The following is a 19,784-nucleotide window of genomic DNA, read 5'->3' as shown; positions in this document are numbered from 1 at the left end:
GTTAAAAGTGCTGTCATATTGTGATGATGTATCTTGGGTAGATTTTTCCTGTTTTTGTTAAAAATGCATTATTAAAATGTTCACATAAGTTGTTTTTAGCTTTACTGGCCAGAGGCAAGCAGGCCTTATGTCATGGTCCTGTGTCCGTCGTGCGTGCGTCCGTCTGTGCGTTAACTTTTTCTTTAAACATCTCCTAAAATACTGGTCCAATTCTGATTAAATTTCTCAGGAATGTTCATGGGGTGAACCTCTTCTAAATTTGTTCAAATTATGCTCCTGGGGTCAAATTTGCCCCTGCCCCGTGGGGTCAAAAATTGAAAATTTGCCTATATAAGGCCTATTTTGTGAAAACTTTAAGAATCTTCTCGTCCATAACAATTAGGCCTAGGGCTACAAAATTTGGTATGTAGTGACATCTTATAGTCCTCTACCAAGTTTCTTCAAATTATGCCCCTTGGGTCAAATTTGACCCTGCCCCGGGGGTCAAAACATTGAAAATTTGCTTATATAAGGCCTGTTTTGTAAAAACTTTAAAAATCTTCTTGTCCATAACCATTGGCCATAGGGCTACCAAATATGGTATGTAGTGACATCTTATAGTCTTCTACCAAGTTTCTTCAAATTATGCCCCTGGGGTCAAATTTGATCCTGCCCTGGGGGTCAAAAAATTGAAAATTTGCTTATATAAGGCCTATGTTGTGAAAACTTTAAAAATCTTCTCATCCATAACCATTTGGCATAGGGCTACCAAATGTAGTATGTAGTGACATCTTAAAGTCCTCGACCAAGTTTCTTCATATTATGCCCCTGGGATTAAATTTGACCCTGCCCCGGGGGGTAAAAAAATTGAAAATTTGCTTATTTAAGGCCTGTTTTGGGCACACTTTAAAAATCTGCTTGTCCATAACCGTATGGCATAGGGCTACCAAATTTGGTATGTAATGACATCTAATAGTCCTCTACCAAGTTTGTTCAAATTAAGCCCCTGGGATCAAATGACTATTCCCCAGGGGTCACAAAGTTGAACATATGCTTATATTGGGCCCATTTTGTGCAAACTTTAAAAATCTTCTTGGTCATAACTATTGGGCCTATTTCTACCAAATTCGGTATTTAGTGACATCTAATAGGTCTCTTATTAGTTTGTTCAAATTATGCCCCTGGGGACAAATTTGACCCTGCCCCGGGGGTAAAAAAAATGAACATATGTTTAAATAAGGCCTATTTTGTGCAAACTTTAAAAATCTTCTTGTTCATAATTATAGAGCCTAGGGTTACTAAATTTGTAGTGATATCTAAAAGTCCTCTACCAAATTTGTTCATGACTCGCAGATGACCCCCTATTGATTTTCAGGTCACTAGGTCAAAGGTCAAGGTCACGGTGACCCGAACTAGTAAAATAGTTTCCGGATGATAACTCAAGAACGCTTATGCCTAGGAACATGAAACTTCATAGGTACATTGTAATGACTCGCAGATGACCCCTATTGATTTTTAGGTCACTAGGTCAAAGGTCAAGATTACGGTGACCCGAAATCGTAAAATGGTTTCTGGATGATAACTCAAGAACGCTTATGCCTAGGATCATGAAATTTCATATTTACATTAATCATGACTCGCAGATGACCCCTATTGATAGGTCAAAGGTCACGGTGACTCAACTTAGAAAAATGGTTTCCGGATGATAACTCAAGAAGGCTTACGCCTAGGATCATGAAACTTAATAGGTACATTAATCATGACTCGCAGATGAACCATATTGACGTTCAGGTCACTAGGTCAAAGGTCACGGTGACTTTATACAGTAAAATGGTTTCCAGATGATAACTCAAGAAAGCTAATACGCCTAGGATCATGAAACTTCATAGGTACATTGATCATGACTCGCAGATGTCCCCTATTGATTCTCAGGTCACTAGGTCAAAGTCAAGGTCACATTGACAAAAAAGTATGCACACAATGGCTGCCACTACAACTGACAGCCCATATGGCATGCTTTTTTTACAAACAGCCCTTGTTATATTTTGAGATGATGCTTTACAAAGAAAGATGCTACTATTGGATTGTTATAAATGTGTGAAATGCTCTTCAGAAGGAACCAGAGATTATTAACCCTTTGCCAAACACTAACAGGATTTTACAGGTTTGTAACTTAAGACTTTATAGATAATTGTGATAAAAGAAGAAATTGTTCAAGATGAGCAATTTCTCATTTTATCACAATTATTTTTACCCTACTTGATCATTTCCTTCAGATTCCATTTCAATTTAATTGTCGTCTGCAACCTCTTTCAAATTGGGAAAGTCCAAAATGTGTCGTTTGGTAAAGGGTTAAGGCTTTTTGATTCCTATGGGTCTTATGAATCTGTTTCAAATCAAATGCATAGATTTGATCTTCAGCATCTAAAAATATGTGAAATAGAAAGAACAACAATATCTTTTGGAGAGATAAATGTACCTACGTTATAAGCAAATGACCTGTGCAACAATTCCCGGGCTTTTAAGTCTGTTTAGTTAACACGGTAGTAACTTTTTCCATATATAAAAATGCTCACCCTTTAAACTTTAAGCGCCCGATGGGACGAGGGATAGAAAGAGAAAGTCACATGCTTGAGTACATTTCAACCTATGCGCATTGCACGTTTTTTTCGCATAAAAAAACAGTGGAGCGATATAGGGCCATGATGACCCTCTGGTTTTTCCGGAGCATTTGTCTTAATCTACTGAAGGGATTTACTTGAAACTTAAACAGATGGCAAGTAGGAGAAGTGCAGTGACTAAGAACCATAACTCTATCTACCTTATTTTTTGAACTATCTCCTTTTATTTAACTTCAAAGCAAATTTTTGTTCTGAGCATAACTCTAAATTTACTGAAGGGATTTACTTGAAACTTAAAATATTTACAGATGGCAAATAGGAGAAGTGCAGTGACTAAGAACCATAACTCTTATCTACCCTAGTTTTTGAATTATCTGCCTTTATGTAATATGAAAGTGAATTTTTGTCTGGAGCATAACTCTACATGTACTGAAGGGATTTGCTTGAAACTTGAAATATAAACAGATGGCAAGTAGGAGAAGTGCAGTGACTAAGAACCATAACTCCATCTACCTTATTTTTTGAATTATCCCCCTTTATTTAATTTCAAATGAAATTTTTGTCTGGAGCATAACTCTAAATCTACTGAAGGGATTTACTTGGAACTTTAAATATAAAAAGATGGCATGTAGGAGAAGTGCAGTGACTTAGAACAAGAAATCTATCAACTTTAGTTTTTGAATTATCTCCCTTTATTTAACTTCAAAGCAAATTTTTGTCCAGAGCATAACTCTAAATCTTCTAAAGGGATTTACCTCAAACTAGAAACATAAAGAGATTGCAGCTAGAAGTGCAGTGAGCATTGACCATAACTCTTTCGGCTGTAGTTTTTTTAATTATCTTCCTTTATTTTTATGCTCCCCCTAAATTTATTTTGGGGGGAGCATATAGTCACCGCTTTGTCTGTCCATGTTTTCGTCTGTCTGTCTGTTCGTCCGTGCACAATTTTTTTCCGGGTTATTTCTCAGCAACTTATGACCTGAATTCAATGAAACTTTATGGGAAGCTTCACTACCAAGAGATGTGCATATTATGCGCCGGTTTTGGTCGGATGATTTTTCACAGAGTTATGGTCCTGTGAAATTTTGACATTTTCCATTAACTGTACATGTAGTGCAATTCTTGTCCGGGCTATTTCTCAGCAACTAATGACCGGAATTCAATAAAACTTTATGGGAAGCTTAACTACCAAGAGGAGATGTGTATATTATCAGCGGGTTCTGGTCGGATGATTTTTCACAGAGTTATGGCCCTTTGAAATGTTCTATAAAAATTCTTGTACCCCATCCACTGTTCCCTCAACACGTTACCTTTTATCTGAATATATTGTGCAATATTGGGACAAAAGAATTTTGGAGAGCATCACCCGTCTCCGACGGTTTCTTGTTTTATTATTCTTTTTATGCCCCCCTTCGAAGAAGAGGGGGTATATTGCTTTGCTCATGTCGGTCGGTCCGTCCGTCCACCAGGTGGTTGTCATACGATAACTCAAGAACGCTTGGGCCTAGGATCATGAAACTTCATAGGTACATTGATCATGACTCGCAGATGACCCCTATTGATTTTGAGGTCACTAGGTCAAAGGTCAAGGTCACGGTGACTCGAAATAGTTAAATGGTTTTTTGAATGATAATTCAAGAATGCATACGCGGCCAACAGGGCACACTCTGAACAATATTACTGAAGCAACTGGTCTGTAATCCTAAATCTATAATTATCAGTCCAATGAAACATAATCCTTTTAGTAAAATACAGTTGATCAGTAAAAATATTATTAGAATATGAGATTTTTTGTATATTTTGTATATTAAATATTGTGTTAATGTTTAATTTTGTTGATTCATATAAATATAAGCAGGACAGGGAAGGTAATACACTACAGTGGAAACAAATGCAATAAGTTAAAATTTATTGTTACAGATTTGCCTCCCTTGCAATATATCTAAATTTTACCAAATGTAAGGCTAACTGCATTTTTGTAATGCATACAACTACTACTACTACTACTACTACTACTACTACTACTACTACTACTACTGCTACTACTGCTGCTGCTGCTGCTGCTACTACTACTACTACTTCTACTACTACTACTACTACTACTACTACTACTACTACTACTTCTACTACTACTACTTCTACTGCTACTACTACTACTACTACTACTACTACTACTACTACTACTACTACTACTTCTACTACTGCTCTACTACTACTACTACTACTACTACTACTACTACTACTACTACTACTACTACTACTACTTCTACTGCTACTACTACTACTTCTACTACTACTACTACTACTACTACTACTACTACTACTACTACTACTATTTCTTCTGCTACCACCACCACCACCTACTACTACTACTACTCTATTACTACTACTACTTCTACTACTACTACTACTACTACTACTACTACTACTACTACTACTACTACTTCTACTACTACTCTACTACTACTACTACCACCACCACCACCACCACCATTCACAGTGACAAAAAACGTATTCACACAATGGCTGCTACTACAACTTATAGCCCATATAGGGGGGCATGCATGTTTAACAAGCAGCCCTTGTTTTTATTTTATATATTTATTTTATTTTTTTAATTTGGTTTCATAGTAAATATTTTAGCTTTTCATGTGCCATGTGTTACAAATATTATTCTACTTTTTAAAACAAATGTTGACATACAAGCAAACACATTTTGGCGGGGATTTTGCACTACTGTGACAAGCTCTTGTTACCAGAAAGATGTAAAATAATATTTTTTTACAATGGTTAAAGGTCAGATGAGCAAAATTTTATGATCCCTTAAGGGAACATAAGACTCACAAAACCCCACTTAAACACACTTTTGTAGACAGAAGTGTGTTTTAAGTTGGTTTTTGTGAGTCTTTTTGCACGCAAAAAACCCACTCTGTAATAATATGTGGGTTTCGGTAAGTTGTTTTTTTGTGGGTTTTGGAAAGTTGTTTTTTGTGGATTTTTGTATGTTGTTTTTTGTGGGGTTTGGTATGTTGTTTTTTGTGAGCTTTGGTTAGTTGGGTTTTGTTGGTTTTGGTAAGTTTTTTTGTGGGTTTATTGTGTTAAAGTAACACACAAACAACAAACTTACCAAAACCAACGAAAAACCAACAAACCAAAACCCACAAAAAAACAACTTACCAGAACCCACAAGAAATAACTTACCGAAACCCACATATATGTACCAAGTGAATTTTTTCTGTGTTTTACTCAGTTTTAACCAAGTTGGTAAAAAGACCCACTGTAAACACAGAAAAAAACAACTTAATAAGCTCACGAAAAAACAACTTACCAAAACTCAATAAAAACCAACTTACCAAAACCAACAAAATAATCAACTAACCAAAACCAACATATGGGTAAGTGAGTTTTTTGTGTGTTTTACACAGTTTTAATCAAGTTGTAAGCAATGAAGACCCACTTAAACCAACTGCAAATACCGCTTGGTTTAACACAGATAAAACCCGTATTTTACTCGAGTTTTACACACTTATTTGGGAAGTCGCTTTCCGTATATTGTCATGCTTTATAAATTTATATAAAAAATTAAAACCAGTTATTATATTTTTACATACAGTGTTTGAACATTACTGCGCATCATGAAAATGCATTCAAATTAATGTTGATAAAATAATAAATTGATCACAGTCATACTTTACTTTAACCAATATTCACAAGTGTAAACAGATAGGATACATAATATCTAGTCTCGCTCACAGTTTTCAATACATGAATCATGTGCTATCAGCAAAATTTCACATTACTTTCCTCATAATGTAATCCATGTCTGTTTAAATAGTGCATTGTAAAAACACTGTACAAATCGTGTGTGTCTTAATTGTAAACGCAAATTGCAATAAATCGGGATTATTTGATTTAAAAAATCTTTTTAACATATCAACGCAAGTTTTGTGACGCCATTTTGTTTGTTTAATGGTGAGTTTCATAGGCGGCACTTGACTTATACATCCGTTACACCGGTTTAAAATTTAAATCGATTCAGTTTTGTAATTGATTAAAACAAGCGACGACAGTAAAACCAAAGTAAACAAAATTTTCAAATTCTGAATGAAAAATGGTGAAATGAAACATATTTTTTAATTGGGAAATGGCTGTTTTTGACAGTTTTGAGCACAAAAAGTTATTTTTAAACAGTTTAAAACGGCATTTATATTAAGATAAATCGCGGCCTTGTTATATTTGTGAATTGTCCATGTCAAAATTGTGAAATGTTCCTTCACGGTTCATCAGTAACAATGCACATTTTGATTTTTTTTTCCTTTATCACACTTACAGAAAAATGAAAACCTGGTTTTGTGACAATATTATCCCTTGCTTTATTCTCAACTCCAAGTTTTCATAATGATCCTTCTGGTCTCAGGTGAGCAGCTTAGGATCTGTGGCCATCTTGGATAAATTATTAGCTATTGACCAAACTTGCCAAGTAAGGCTGAATCTCGTCATTAACCTGTTTAATATGCTGAAACTTGTCAGGAAACTGTCTTTTTCCATGGGCTCATTTTGCCAACCAACCATATAGTCATTAAATGTTGTTCCTGCCAATTAATGCGTTAGGTTTGGGCGTTAACATTGACATTCAAAACATGGACTATTTCTAACACTTCACGCAAGTTTGTGTTTATAGCAGACGCTGTGGACGAACTACCTGACTACGCAACGATTATGATGGTGGTAACTAAGGACCTTTTGCCACTTGCAGTGGTCGAAACCACATCTGTTTGTCCCCTACCGGTGTCATCGGTCATCGGTCTGTCACACTTTTCTTGATCCTGCGATAACTTTATAAGTTCTTAATATTTTTTCATGAAACTTGAAACATAAATAGATGGCAATATAGCATACATGCCATACGTCCCGATCTCGGCGGGACAGTCCCGCTTTTGGGCCCTTTGTCCCGCCGTCCCGATATGAGACGATTTGTCCCGACATTCGTAAAAAACGATGTAAGGTCTATAGGTTCCCAATAAAATTCGCTATTCAAGCTCTGTTTCGCTAACACTTACCCCCGCTAATCCCTTTATTGCCCCCAATTAACAATCCGATTCTACTTATCGTGTGTACCAGTGTTGTTTATGACACCTTATCTGCGATTTATCGGCTAATTATTGATTTCATCAGGCATTCACACCATGGTGGTCTTCAAGATAGTGGTCGCTTATTGCTATCGATAGTTGTATTATAATGAAATAAATGTTGAAATTGTGTTTATTTTTGTATTTGTTGGAAACGGTTTACAAAACAATTGTTTTGTAAAATTAACGCTGCGTCATTAATGAGTCTTTAACATTCAATGTTTAGTTCATAAATGGCGGGATAATCCGAATGTGCAATATACCAAAATCGCAACAAACAGTCCAATAAGTGATACCCATCCTGTCTAGTGTAATTGGGTGTAATTGTAATAAAAACAACGAGGTGCTATGCATGACAGTTTGACCCTACTCCAATTAAGCTAAAAACAACGAGGTGCTATGCATGACAGTTTGACCCTACTCCAATTAAGCCGCTACAATTGACAAGTAACAAACTTCGCATGGATACATGCTTAAAAAACATCGCAACAAACAGTAAAAGTGGTACCCATCTTGTCTTGTGTTATTGTAATAAAAACAACGTGTTGTTATTCATGACAGTTTGACACTACCCCAATACAGCGCCTGACAATTCACAATTCAGTTTAATCTGTATATATAAGAAGAAAACAAAATATGATTATTAACATTAGAGAAAAATAATTCGAGTAAAGCATCCATAGACTTCTTTTGTCCTTTTGTTTTTGTTGGTGTAAAAACGGTTGAGGCGTTGTTGAGAGTTAAAATGAACACAAAGACGGTTTGCACCAAAAACCTACCTCGGAAATGTGTACGGCCGCGCATTCCGTGTGTAACTGATGTAACTGTTCGGTAGATAGTTTACTGTAACCAGTAATTTCAGTGTACTGGATAGCCTCCCTCGCGTTAATGTTTGCCATTGAAATTAATATAATGAGTATTGTTGTCGTAATGTTCCAGATTTTGTACTATAAAAGATGAATATTATCCTCGTTGTTTGCTATTGTATTACTTTATAAAACTGTTATTGTTATGTTTTAGATTACATTCTTCATATCAGATGTTTTGTGTCTTGAATAAAAGTATCAAGAGTATTTGTTAGTACTATACTATACTGACTACAGTAAAGGTGGAATGATAGATCGTTTTAGGTGTCCCGCTTTTTGGTCAAATGTCCCGACAATTTTTATGGAATGTCCCGCTTTGGACCTAAAAAAATATGGCATGTATGCAATATAGACATTATGCACATAATTTGATTTTGTTCCTACGTCAAAAATTCTGGTTTCTATGGCAACACATAGACTAGAAATACTGCTGAAAATGGTGGTTTTCTGGATCCTGCGATAACTTTAAAAGTTCTTCATATTTTTTCATGAACTTAAAACGTGTAAAGATGGCAATTTGCTATGGCAACACATATAAAAAAAATATTCCGACAATGGTGGAGTTTCTGACAATGGTGGAGCCGGTAGGGGACATATATTCCTTGGCAATAGTCTTGTTCTATTTGCGACTCTACGCAACCATCACACATGTGCAAGAAATAATTGTTAACAATAAATATCCTAAGTAAAGAGGTTTTAATAATGCAATCTGCAAACAGGGTATCTTTAAAAAAAATATATATAATTGAATAATAAATTTTGTGCTAAACCAATTAATTACAGCTGAGCCTTTATTAAGAGATAAATATTCCAAAGAATACATTAAATTAATTATCTAAAATGACGACCCATTTCTTTTATCAGTTTAGTTGTTAGTAGGGATAGACAAAAAATAGGTCTACACTGTATGAGATACAACAGCGCACTGACTCATTACAATACAAAGTTTGCATATCTAATTTGTTTCCGAAAATAGTGTGATATATAATAGCCTAATGAAACAAATATACTGTATTAATGAAACCCAATACTTAGATACCTGGTTTTGCATGAAGGAAGGGTTAGCACAAGGTAAATGTGGCTTTAGCTATTTTTGTCAAGCGTGCTGTAAGTCAGATAACTCTTAAGGTATCCTAGAACAAAAGCATTCACTAATGGTGACATGTTGTCAATATACATATGGATCTCTGAAGAACATTGTGATGCATGCATTGATTTTTCTTTGCAGAATGACATTTTCGTCGGACCGATTTTCGATTGGACAACACAACAGCATTTTCGATCATATCTGGGCAGTACATTTGCACCTGGAATAATTTTTGGATACAGTTGGGCCTTTGCCTATGTTTCCAACAGTGAAGTTAACATTTTATTATTCCTTTTAAAAAGTGTATAAAGGGCCTTAAAAAATTGTGGCTCGGGTAACATTGAACAAAGGGTAGGTCGGTTTATTATTATAATTGTTTTTCCAAACAAGGTGCCTGTTTTTAAAATTCATTCTATGTTAATGGTTTTCATATAAAACCTGTTAGAAAATTGTTCACATTATCGTGTAGTGTATTTCTTTTCTATCTATTACTGCACATGCTTCATTCTTTTCCCATCGCTACTCATTACCTGATAATCCCGTATATTCCAGTTTTAAACAAAATTCTGGAAAATACGATAAAAGTTCTCAACAATTTCAAGAAACACAAACATTCGCCATTTTTCTTAAGTATCAAATAAAGTTGCAATTGTTACTATTTAAATATTTTATGAAATAACATTTAATCGGGGCGTTTTTTTTTGCACAGAACACGCGTTAATCGCCTGATAGGATGTTCATGTTTTTATACAACACAAAATACACCCACACTTTCCATGCAACGTTCTACATGTCTGCATAATTTTCGCCCGCTTTTTATTGAAACAAAGGATAAAGAACTCATTTTTTTTACGCTAGAATTTGTTAATGTCGCGTTAGCATTAAAATTCGGAAGCGCGTTTCGGATTACAAATTGAATAATGCTCATTTGAGAATCAAACGAAACATTTAGAGTTGTGCGTTATTAACTCAACGATAATTTGTTTAAGCCCAATACGTGTCGAATAAATTTTTGACCATATAATTCATGAAATGTACAATATCCTCGAGGATTTCACCCGGTTGCCATCATCTCTCTTCTAAATAAGTGGCCGAGATTGCATCGTAGAGGTTTACACCTAAGGGACCGATGAGTTTGTTAAATAACAAAGCCAACAAACTACCATAAAATCACACAATTTTGAAAATTACTCCACTCGTCGTCTGCATTATTTTACTGTAGGTATAGGTATGACTGCTTACGTGTGTTGTAGCTGATTCAAAGCGTGCACTCTCATTAGCCAATATCTGTTTTCCAATACATCGACGATCCGCCTTAATGGGGGCTTTAGGTGGGTAAAGAGATACATGACGTAATTGACAGAGTATCATAAATCGGCTCTCACATTTTTTCGGCTAAGTCGATATCTCTTTGATATTTATCCTACCGGGAAAAAGGAAAAAAGGAGTTTAGGGTCGGCATGGCCAATGAAAACTGTAGGGTCATCGCATTTTCTTAGGTAGGGTCGGGTGACCCGAACCACAACATTTTTTTTGGCCTAGATGATATTTATTCGATTTTGTGGAATATCGATTTTAATTTACTTGTGATCATTTTTTTTTTTTCTTTGATCACATGTGAATGGAAATCGATATTCCACCAAATCCTACACATTTTCTTTTAATGCCCCTCTTTGAAGAACAGGGGCTATATTGTTTTGCACATTTCGGAAGGTCGGTTGGTTGGTCCGTCCGACCGTCCATTTGATGGTTTCGGATGATGACTCAAGAACGCTTAGGCCTAGGATCATGAATTTTTATAGGTACATTGATCATAACTGGCAGATGACCCCTTTTGATTTTCAGGTCACTAGGTCAAAAGTCAAGGTCACGGTGACTCGAAACAGAAAAATGGTTTCCGGATGATAACTCAAGAACGCTTACTCCTAGGATCATGAAACGTCATAGGTACATTGATCATGACTGGCAAATGACCCCTATTGATTTTGAGGTCACTAGGTCAAAGGTCACAGTCACAGTGAATTGAAATATTAAAATGGTTTCCGAATGATAACTCAAGAAGGCTTACGCCTAGGATCATGAAACTTCATAGGTACATTGATCATGACTCCCAGATAACCCTATTTATTTTCATGTCACTAGGTCAAAGGTCAATGTCACGGTGACTAGAAACAGTAAAATGGTTTCTGGATGATAAATCAAGAAGGCTTACGCCTAGAATCATCAAACTTCATACGTACATTGATCATGACTGGCGGAAGAGGGGGTATATTGTTTTGCACATGTCGGTAGGTCGATCCGTCCGTCCGTCCACCAGATGGTTTCCGGATGATAACTCAAGAACGCTTAGGCCTAGGATCCTGAAACTTCATAGGTTGATTAACGATGATTGACAGATGATTCCTAATGATTTTGAGGCCTTTTGGTCAAAGGTCAAGGTCACAATGACTCGAAATTGTAAAATGGTTTTGTGATTATAACTGGAGAACGCTTACGCCTAGGATCATGAAACTTCATAGGTACATTGATCATGACTCGCAGATGACCCCTATTGATTTTCAGGTCACTAAGTCAAAGGGCAAGGCCACGGTGACTCGAAACAGGAAATAGGATCATGAAACTTCATAGGTACATTGATCATGACTGGCAAATAATGACCCTTATTGATTTTTCAGGTTACTAGATCAAAGGTCAAGTTCGAGGTGATTCGAAACAGTAAAATGGTTTCCGGATGATAACTCAAGAACGCTTAAGCCTAGGATCATCAAACTTCATAGGTACATTGATCATGACTGGCAGATGACCGCTATTAATTTGCCACATATGGAGGCATGCCAATTGATGTTCAGGTCACCAGGTCAAAGGTCAAGAGCACGGTGACTTGACACAGTAAAATAGTTTCCGGATGATAACTCATGAAAGCTTACGCCTAGGATCATGAAACTTCATAGGTACATTGATCATGACTCGCAGGTGACCGCTATTAATTTGCCACATATGGAGGCATGCCAATTTACAAACAGCCCTTGTTTTTTATGCTTACACATGATTTATTTTGTATTTTTGCAATTCCGGACAATATAATTCCCAGTTGCGTGCCCATCAGGTATTTAAAACGATTGCTCATCCGTAAATTTTTGTAAACATCAATGCAGAGTAGTCTCCCTTGGTAAAATTGTCTTTAATTTGGGGTCACAATTGGGTAATCTAAGAAATCTAAACATAGATCTGTTAAAAACAGTTAAAATCAGTTTTAATTCACTGATATTTCTCCATAAACCATCAGAAAGCATAAAATAAAGCTATTAATTTAGCTCACCTGAATAGGAAGTGGTCATGGTTAGCAATTTTGGTAGGTTGCCTCTTTTGTCATGTGTCGTCAGTAATTTGCTTCAACATATATCTTATCCACTTGGTGGATTTTCACAAAACTTTTCAGGAATGATACTTGACTGACTCATTTTTGAAGTTATTCAACATTTCTGGTTAGCTGCATATTCACTAACGCTAAAAATAAATTTTGTAAGTGGAAACTAAAAAAAAAATCATGAAGCCACAAAGCGCAGAGCTTTAATATTTGGTGTGGGGAATCATATAGTGATCCTCTGTAGAGATTGTTTAAATCATACTCCTGGGTTCAAAACTGGCCACGCCCATGGGGTAACATGATATATATAGTAATTACCTGTTTGAAGCCTTTCTTCTCTGAAACGACCAGAATCAGACGCTTCATACTTTGTTTGAAATATCAGCTCTACACAGATTGCTCAAGTTATGCCCCTATGGTAAAATCTGGCCATACTTGAGGGGTCACATTATTTATACATGCTTATCTGGTAAATAGTTTTTAAAAATGTAAATCATGGATTCAAAACAAACAGCCCCTCCCGGGGGTCACATAAGTTATTTAGACTCGTATAGTAAAGAACTTTAAAAACCTCTGAAACCACAATGCTCAGAGTTTTAATGCTTGGTGTGTAACATCAACTTATGATTGTCTACAAGGATTGTCCAAATTATCCCCCAGGGGTCAAACTGGAAGCATGCCAGGGTCACAAGATTTAGTAAGGCTTCTTTAGTATATAATGCTCAACATATTTTTCTCTGATCACAGATTGTCTTTTGTAATCAATTAACTTTAAATAACTTCTGTAACAGGACATACTTGCTTAGCCCTTTGTGAAAATAGCCCTTAAAGTTTTCAATTTTCTTTATTGGACCAAAGTAAGGCTGATTTTGTATTTAACTACACAAAAAGTGAAAATGACTTGTTTATAATTGTTGTCTTTTTCAGGATATTTAAATGATAGGTATTGTATTGGCTCTTTACATGCCATTACGTTTCATACAACCTGTCTGAATATATATTTGTTTGTAACAAAGCAGAATTGTGCCATAGCAGTAACATGTCTTGACTCTGGCAAGTGATCTTGGAAAAAAATTGGAAGATGTGTTTTTATGAAGGCATATATAAAACTATAACTTTCATCAATTTACAGCAAGCCAAACATGGGAGAGTTTTCCAACTACTTATTGGCCTAATATCGATTTGAGGTTCAATCTAGCTACAACACAAACTGTTGGTAAGATTTACTATCTTGAAGACAGTTTTCTGTTTTTAGTTTATTACAGTGAAATGCAATAAGCATTGATGTTTTCTGTACTTCACATATGTACGTCCTTATGTTCCTACATCCTTACGTTTATGCATTAGGTGCATTAGGCATTTGCAATAACAAAACTAGTTTCCAACATACTTGTATATCTCTGACATGTCATTATAGTAAAAAATATATATACATGTGTATATGTACATCTGATTTCACAGGTATGTATTCAAAGTTCCCTAAGGAACTTGTCAGGTCACAGTGGTGTAGTGGATATGGTGTCTGCCTAGCGATTATGAGGTTACAGTCTCAATACCCAGGAACTTTCTCCTCTTTTTCGCATATTTCTTGTGGTGTTCCTCAGGGCTCAATCCTAGGACCCCTTCTGTTTTTAATCTATGTAAGTGACATGTCAGCAGTTGTAAAAAACAAGCTTGTTTTGTATGCTGATGATTCTGGCATTATGGTTACCGGTAAAAATAAATTTGATTTTAAAAATGCCCTGACTAAGGAAATTGAGGTTGTTAGTAAATAGCTCATTGACAATAAATTGTCTATACACTTAGGTAAAACTGAGTCCATTATTTTCGGCTCTTAGCCCAAACTGGGTTAAATCATTATCTTAATGAATCATGTAACGGCCAGGTTATTGAGCCACCCTCTTCAGTTAATTATCGTGATGCAACATTGGTTCAAAATTTATCTCGTGATTCAATGGTTTCTTCAGTTTTTAAAAAGGCAAACTCTAGGTTAGAAATTGTGTATAATAAAGGTGGATATCTCACTCAACATACTAAGAAACGTTTGGTTATGTCACGCATTCAATGTCATTTTGACTATGACTGTTCCTGTTGGTATTGTGGTTTGAATAAATCACGGGTGAACAAGTTACAGGTAACTCAAAATAAGTTAGTAAGGTTTGTTTTGAATTTAGACCCACGGTCACTCATTGTTCCTGAGCAATCTAAACTATTAAAATGGCTCACAGTATCAAAACGAGTTTATCAAAATATTCTGATAATAGTATTTATAATTGTTGATGGTACAGCCCCTGATTATATGGGTGAGCATTTCATTCCGGTAAAGGAAACACATGGTCATAATACAAGGTTCCATGAAAAAGGTTCTTTCACAATTCTGAAAGTTAAAGGTTTTGGTATCAAGTCCTTTGCATTTGTGGGTTGTAACATATGGAATTGGTAACCTCCTTTTATTACTATAAAGGTTGCCGTCAAAAACCACTTTTTAAGTCAGTTTTATAAAAACTAATTTTTAAGTCAGATTTTATAATACTATTTTACGAAGTAATCGGTATCATGTGTAATTTTTTTAAATGCATTCCGCTTCCTAATGACATTTTACTATTCAGTTTGTGATGTAAATGTTGTAATTATCTGTGGTACATTTTTATTTGCTATAACTATTTTAACTACGTAATTAATTTATTTACTTTATGTTGTGTGTGCTCATTTTTAACTGATATTTCTACAATAATGACCACTAATTCAAGTATTATTAATGCTTAGTTTAAATCTGTGATATATTATTTAGCAACAATTCACGTCCCTCTCTGTTAGACCACCAGTAACAAGGACCTCAATGGAAATAAGAGATCAGTCCCTTTTTTGTGTTTATCCTTGGTACTGTTTTGCATGAAATGGTTAATTCTCATGTTTGTATTTAAATGTATTATTTTATAAATACGGCATGTTTGTTGATTGTGTTTGCACCATGATACCGAAATAAATCTATCTACCCACTGTGGTAGCGTATTGTACATTTCCCCCATAGTCACAGAGTACTGGTTTTAGTCCCAGGAAACAGACTCAAGAGCATTTCAAATAAGCCGTAAGCTTTCTGTGCAATCTAGCTGATAAAAAATAGGTTTAAACTAAAGCCCTAATAAACGAACCTGTAACGGTCAGTATGGACTCAGTTCCAACAATAAGATTGACATGCTACATCACTTTTCATTTCAGCTAACTATGATCCTGTTAGCCAATAAAGTGGGTCAATTTTTAATAGCAGAGTATAGAATGTGTTCATGCATTTATTATGTATTTGTTATTTGACATAAATACACATGTGAAACTTAAAAATGAAATATTTTTTATGTCTCCATCTTCATAATTGCACAAGGGCCAACTATTATAGTGATACTCCTCTCTCTGGTTGTGTGTGTCATAATTTAATTGTTCATGATTGGATTTCAAATTGATGATGCTATCAAGGGTTAATGTCACATGCAATAATTATGTTAATTGTTTGAAGGTTAAGGTCGCTGTTGACTCTTGAGCTTTTGACATATTAATTATATAGGTTTAGCCTAAGTAGATGTTTCTGTTTGGACAATAACTTTATTGTGCATGTTGGGATTTAAAAAATGAACTGGCTGAAATAATATCCAGGTCAAGATAATGTATTGCATGCAGAAACCATGTTGCTCACTTAACAGTCAAGGTCACATTGGACATTGAAAGTCTTGTTCATAGTTGATGTTTGTGTGACGGTAAGGACTATTTCTATATCATGTATTAAAGGTTTTGGAATAAGTTTATTTATCAGCAACATATATTATCATATCAAGATGACATGTTGCATGCACCAAATATGGTGCTCTCTTAAAGGTTGTCATTGGAACAATTGTGAAATAGGCTTTTTGTGTATACTTCGAAACCTCTGTGTTAATGCTCTTAAAACTTTGCACCCCACCAAGTGTTTTTATGACAAATAGAGAATCAATCACAGTTTAGGATTTTTTGGTAAACAGGTCAAGGTCAAACTGAACAAATAAGATGGAACAAACCATTAAATACACCTGTTAAATTTTACAATCCTTTCTTCATGATAGGACCACAAACAATTAAGCCTAAGTCGAAAGTATTATTATGGAAGTGTGTAAGTTCTGACTAAGATTTTGCCATGAATGTAATGAGTACTTTCCAAATGTGATTGTCTTGTTTGGACATGCTGCATGTTGAATTGATTTAGAAAACCTTTGCCCTCTGTAATGTATTTGTATTTCATGCAGTATCAGACCCTGACTCGAAATTAGTTTCAATGAGGGTGTCATCATCACTGCACTCTGGAGACATCTACCAAGTAGTACCAGCCTTGTTTGGTTATGATCTGTTTACACGGCCATCAGTTTCTGGCAAGTTGATACAGGCAACTCCGTTCGACATGTGCACACCACCTGAAGTCCCATTAGATGAAAGAATTGCTGTGGTTTATCGAAGCAAAGCATGTACTTTTTCAAAGCAGGTAATATGCTTGTATAGCAAGTTCAAAAAACAGCATTGGCCATATTATGGGAACACTCAAGCATGTTTTTGAGTGGAAAGTTTAGGCTGTTGATAGGGGGATATATTTGATACATTATTCAGGGGTTTTTCTGCACTGTCTGCGCCTCCGGACAACGGAGGCATTCCCAAAGCAAACGGACCCGTTCCCAATCGAATTTTGATTACATATTTCCCAATTCCAAAAAAAAAATTCTTTCAAAATCGTAAAAAGTAAACATAATTTATATCGAAAGAGTGACTTCCCTTCATCCGCGACGTAATTAAGCCTTTAGCGACTCAGATTTTAGCAGGTGTATTTGTCGGATGCATCTGCCAACATTGACAGCGATAAGGTTCGAACTGTTCCGCATTATAAGAAGTATATAGAGCCGCACAATACACATTCTAGTCCAAATCTGTAGACGCTTATTTTCAAGCATGGCTTCCCATAACGATAAGTACTACAGCAGTGTTGCATTGGAAAAGGGATCGACATACGGCGGTGTAGATTTGTTGGCTTTGATGGTGCTAATGTAATGAGCGGTGAAGTATCAGGTAAAATGATATAGTCGTTAAATAAATTAATAATGTAGCAGTAAAATTAATGTTTTGTTAAATGTAACTGGCTTGCCTATTGTGGCTATGAGTTGAAGAATCCAATTGGAAATAATAACATTTTATTTGTATGTGTAGTCAATTTCTGTCTAATGTTATTTTAAGAAAGGAAAGAATAATCATGCTGTGACTTGTGTGAGTTACTTACCTGTTACCAGTGTTTGTTTTTGAAGACAAAATAACAAATAAAAACATGTTTTTTTGTAAAACCACCTACTTATTTAAGCATGATAAAATTCCCAAATTGACCGTTTCATCGACTCGAAAATTCCCAAAATGGACAATTTTGTCGATAAAAATTCCCAATTTGGTCAGACTCCTTTTCCCAAAATAGGCAGAAAAACCCCTGTTATTTGCAAGAAACAGGCTCAAAGTCAATGTCGCAATTCAAGGTCAAAGGCCAAAGGTCTGATTTTTAGAGTCAGTCCTTAACACCTTTTCCTAAGCATAACTTTGTTTACCATGGACAGACTAGCAAATAATGTTGCAGAAGTGGCCTGCATGATGAGAGCCCGTGTTGTATTTACAAACCGGGCTTTAAGTTCTATTAAATCAAGTTGAAAATTTTAAGTCAAAGGTTGCATTTATGAAATAAGTCTTGAAAAATATGTCCATACCAGAAGTGTTTATGTTTGTTTTCAGTTCAATATATTTAATTTTTCTTGTCAATAGGTATGTAAGGGTCAAGGGTTTCCCACTCCATACCTTACAGACTTTTCAAGTTATTTATGCATAGTATAACACTTGTTATACACTCAACAACCTATACCAGAAGTTTGATAAGCATTATACGATTTAGGGTACATAGAATGATAATGGTTTTTAGAGGTAGTTTCTTGCTCCAATACCTGGTTCCAAGGTATAAAAGCAATGTCAAAGTTAGGAATTCAGTTCTGAAAACCTTTGTCCAGAGCACAAGTTTGTCAAGCATTAATGGGATTTCAAATAATATGGTAGAATTGATCAGCATGCTATACCAAAGGGTCCCAGTGTGTTAATGATATCTTGTTTGAGATTGAAAGTTTGAAAGTCTGACATTTAGGGTAAAAAACTTGCTCGCTGTTTCAAATTAAAGAACGAGTTTGTGACTTCTCTAGAAGTCAGATTTATTTGCTCCTTCTTCACAAACCTTTCTAAGATCATTATTTGTTTTAACGATTTCACAGTCAGTTGAGATATCGTGTCCCATCATTTGAAACAAATGGTCACTTTGAAACTAGGCAATTGACTATAAAACAATGCGAACTGTCTAGAATTTGCATGTTTGGTTTTTACTTGTCATGAATCATGGTTATGATAATTGTTCCTATACTAAAAGTAACTGTGGTTTGTTGAAAATCAGTCTAATGTGCAACATTTTGAATACTATCTGCTTCAAACAGTTAAGTTTCAAAGGACCTTTTGACGCTCTTGTTTTAGACATCTTAGCTGAACTTGCTTATTTGGGGCTATTATAATATTTTTCTATTCAATCCCTACATGCGTCCATCACCATTTTAAGCTTCCTTAATGCTCAGTCTCTCTGATGCCGGTGGAGCCCTGGTGCATGATCCGGGATCTATCGGGATGAACCGGTGCTCCACGGGGGACAATCGG

At 35.5% G+C, this 19,784-nt stretch overlaps 1 protein-coding gene across 1 annotated transcript in view; it reads left to right on the top strand.

The window, feature by feature from the left end:
- Positions 1-19,784, top strand: part of LOC127878715 (uncharacterized) — a 102,229-nt gene that overhangs the window by 70,173 nt on the left and 12,272 nt on the right. The window contains exons 3-5 of the mRNA XM_052425247.1: positions 9,824-9,950; positions 14,182-14,265; positions 17,321-17,536. Of these exons, the coding sequence (XP_052281207.1) occupies positions 9,824-9,950; positions 14,182-14,265; positions 17,321-17,536 (427 nt within the window). The remainder of the gene's footprint in view (positions 1-9,823; positions 9,951-14,181; positions 14,266-17,320; positions 17,537-19,784) is intronic.

This window comes from Dreissena polymorpha, chromosome 4, assembly GCF_020536995.1.
Source record: "Dreissena polymorpha isolate Duluth1 chromosome 4, UMN_Dpol_1.0, whole genome shotgun sequence".
Taxonomy (NCBI): domain Eukaryota; kingdom Metazoa; phylum Mollusca; class Bivalvia; order Myida; family Dreissenidae; genus Dreissena; species Dreissena polymorpha.
This window is presented reverse-complemented; position numbering and strand designations above follow the sequence as displayed.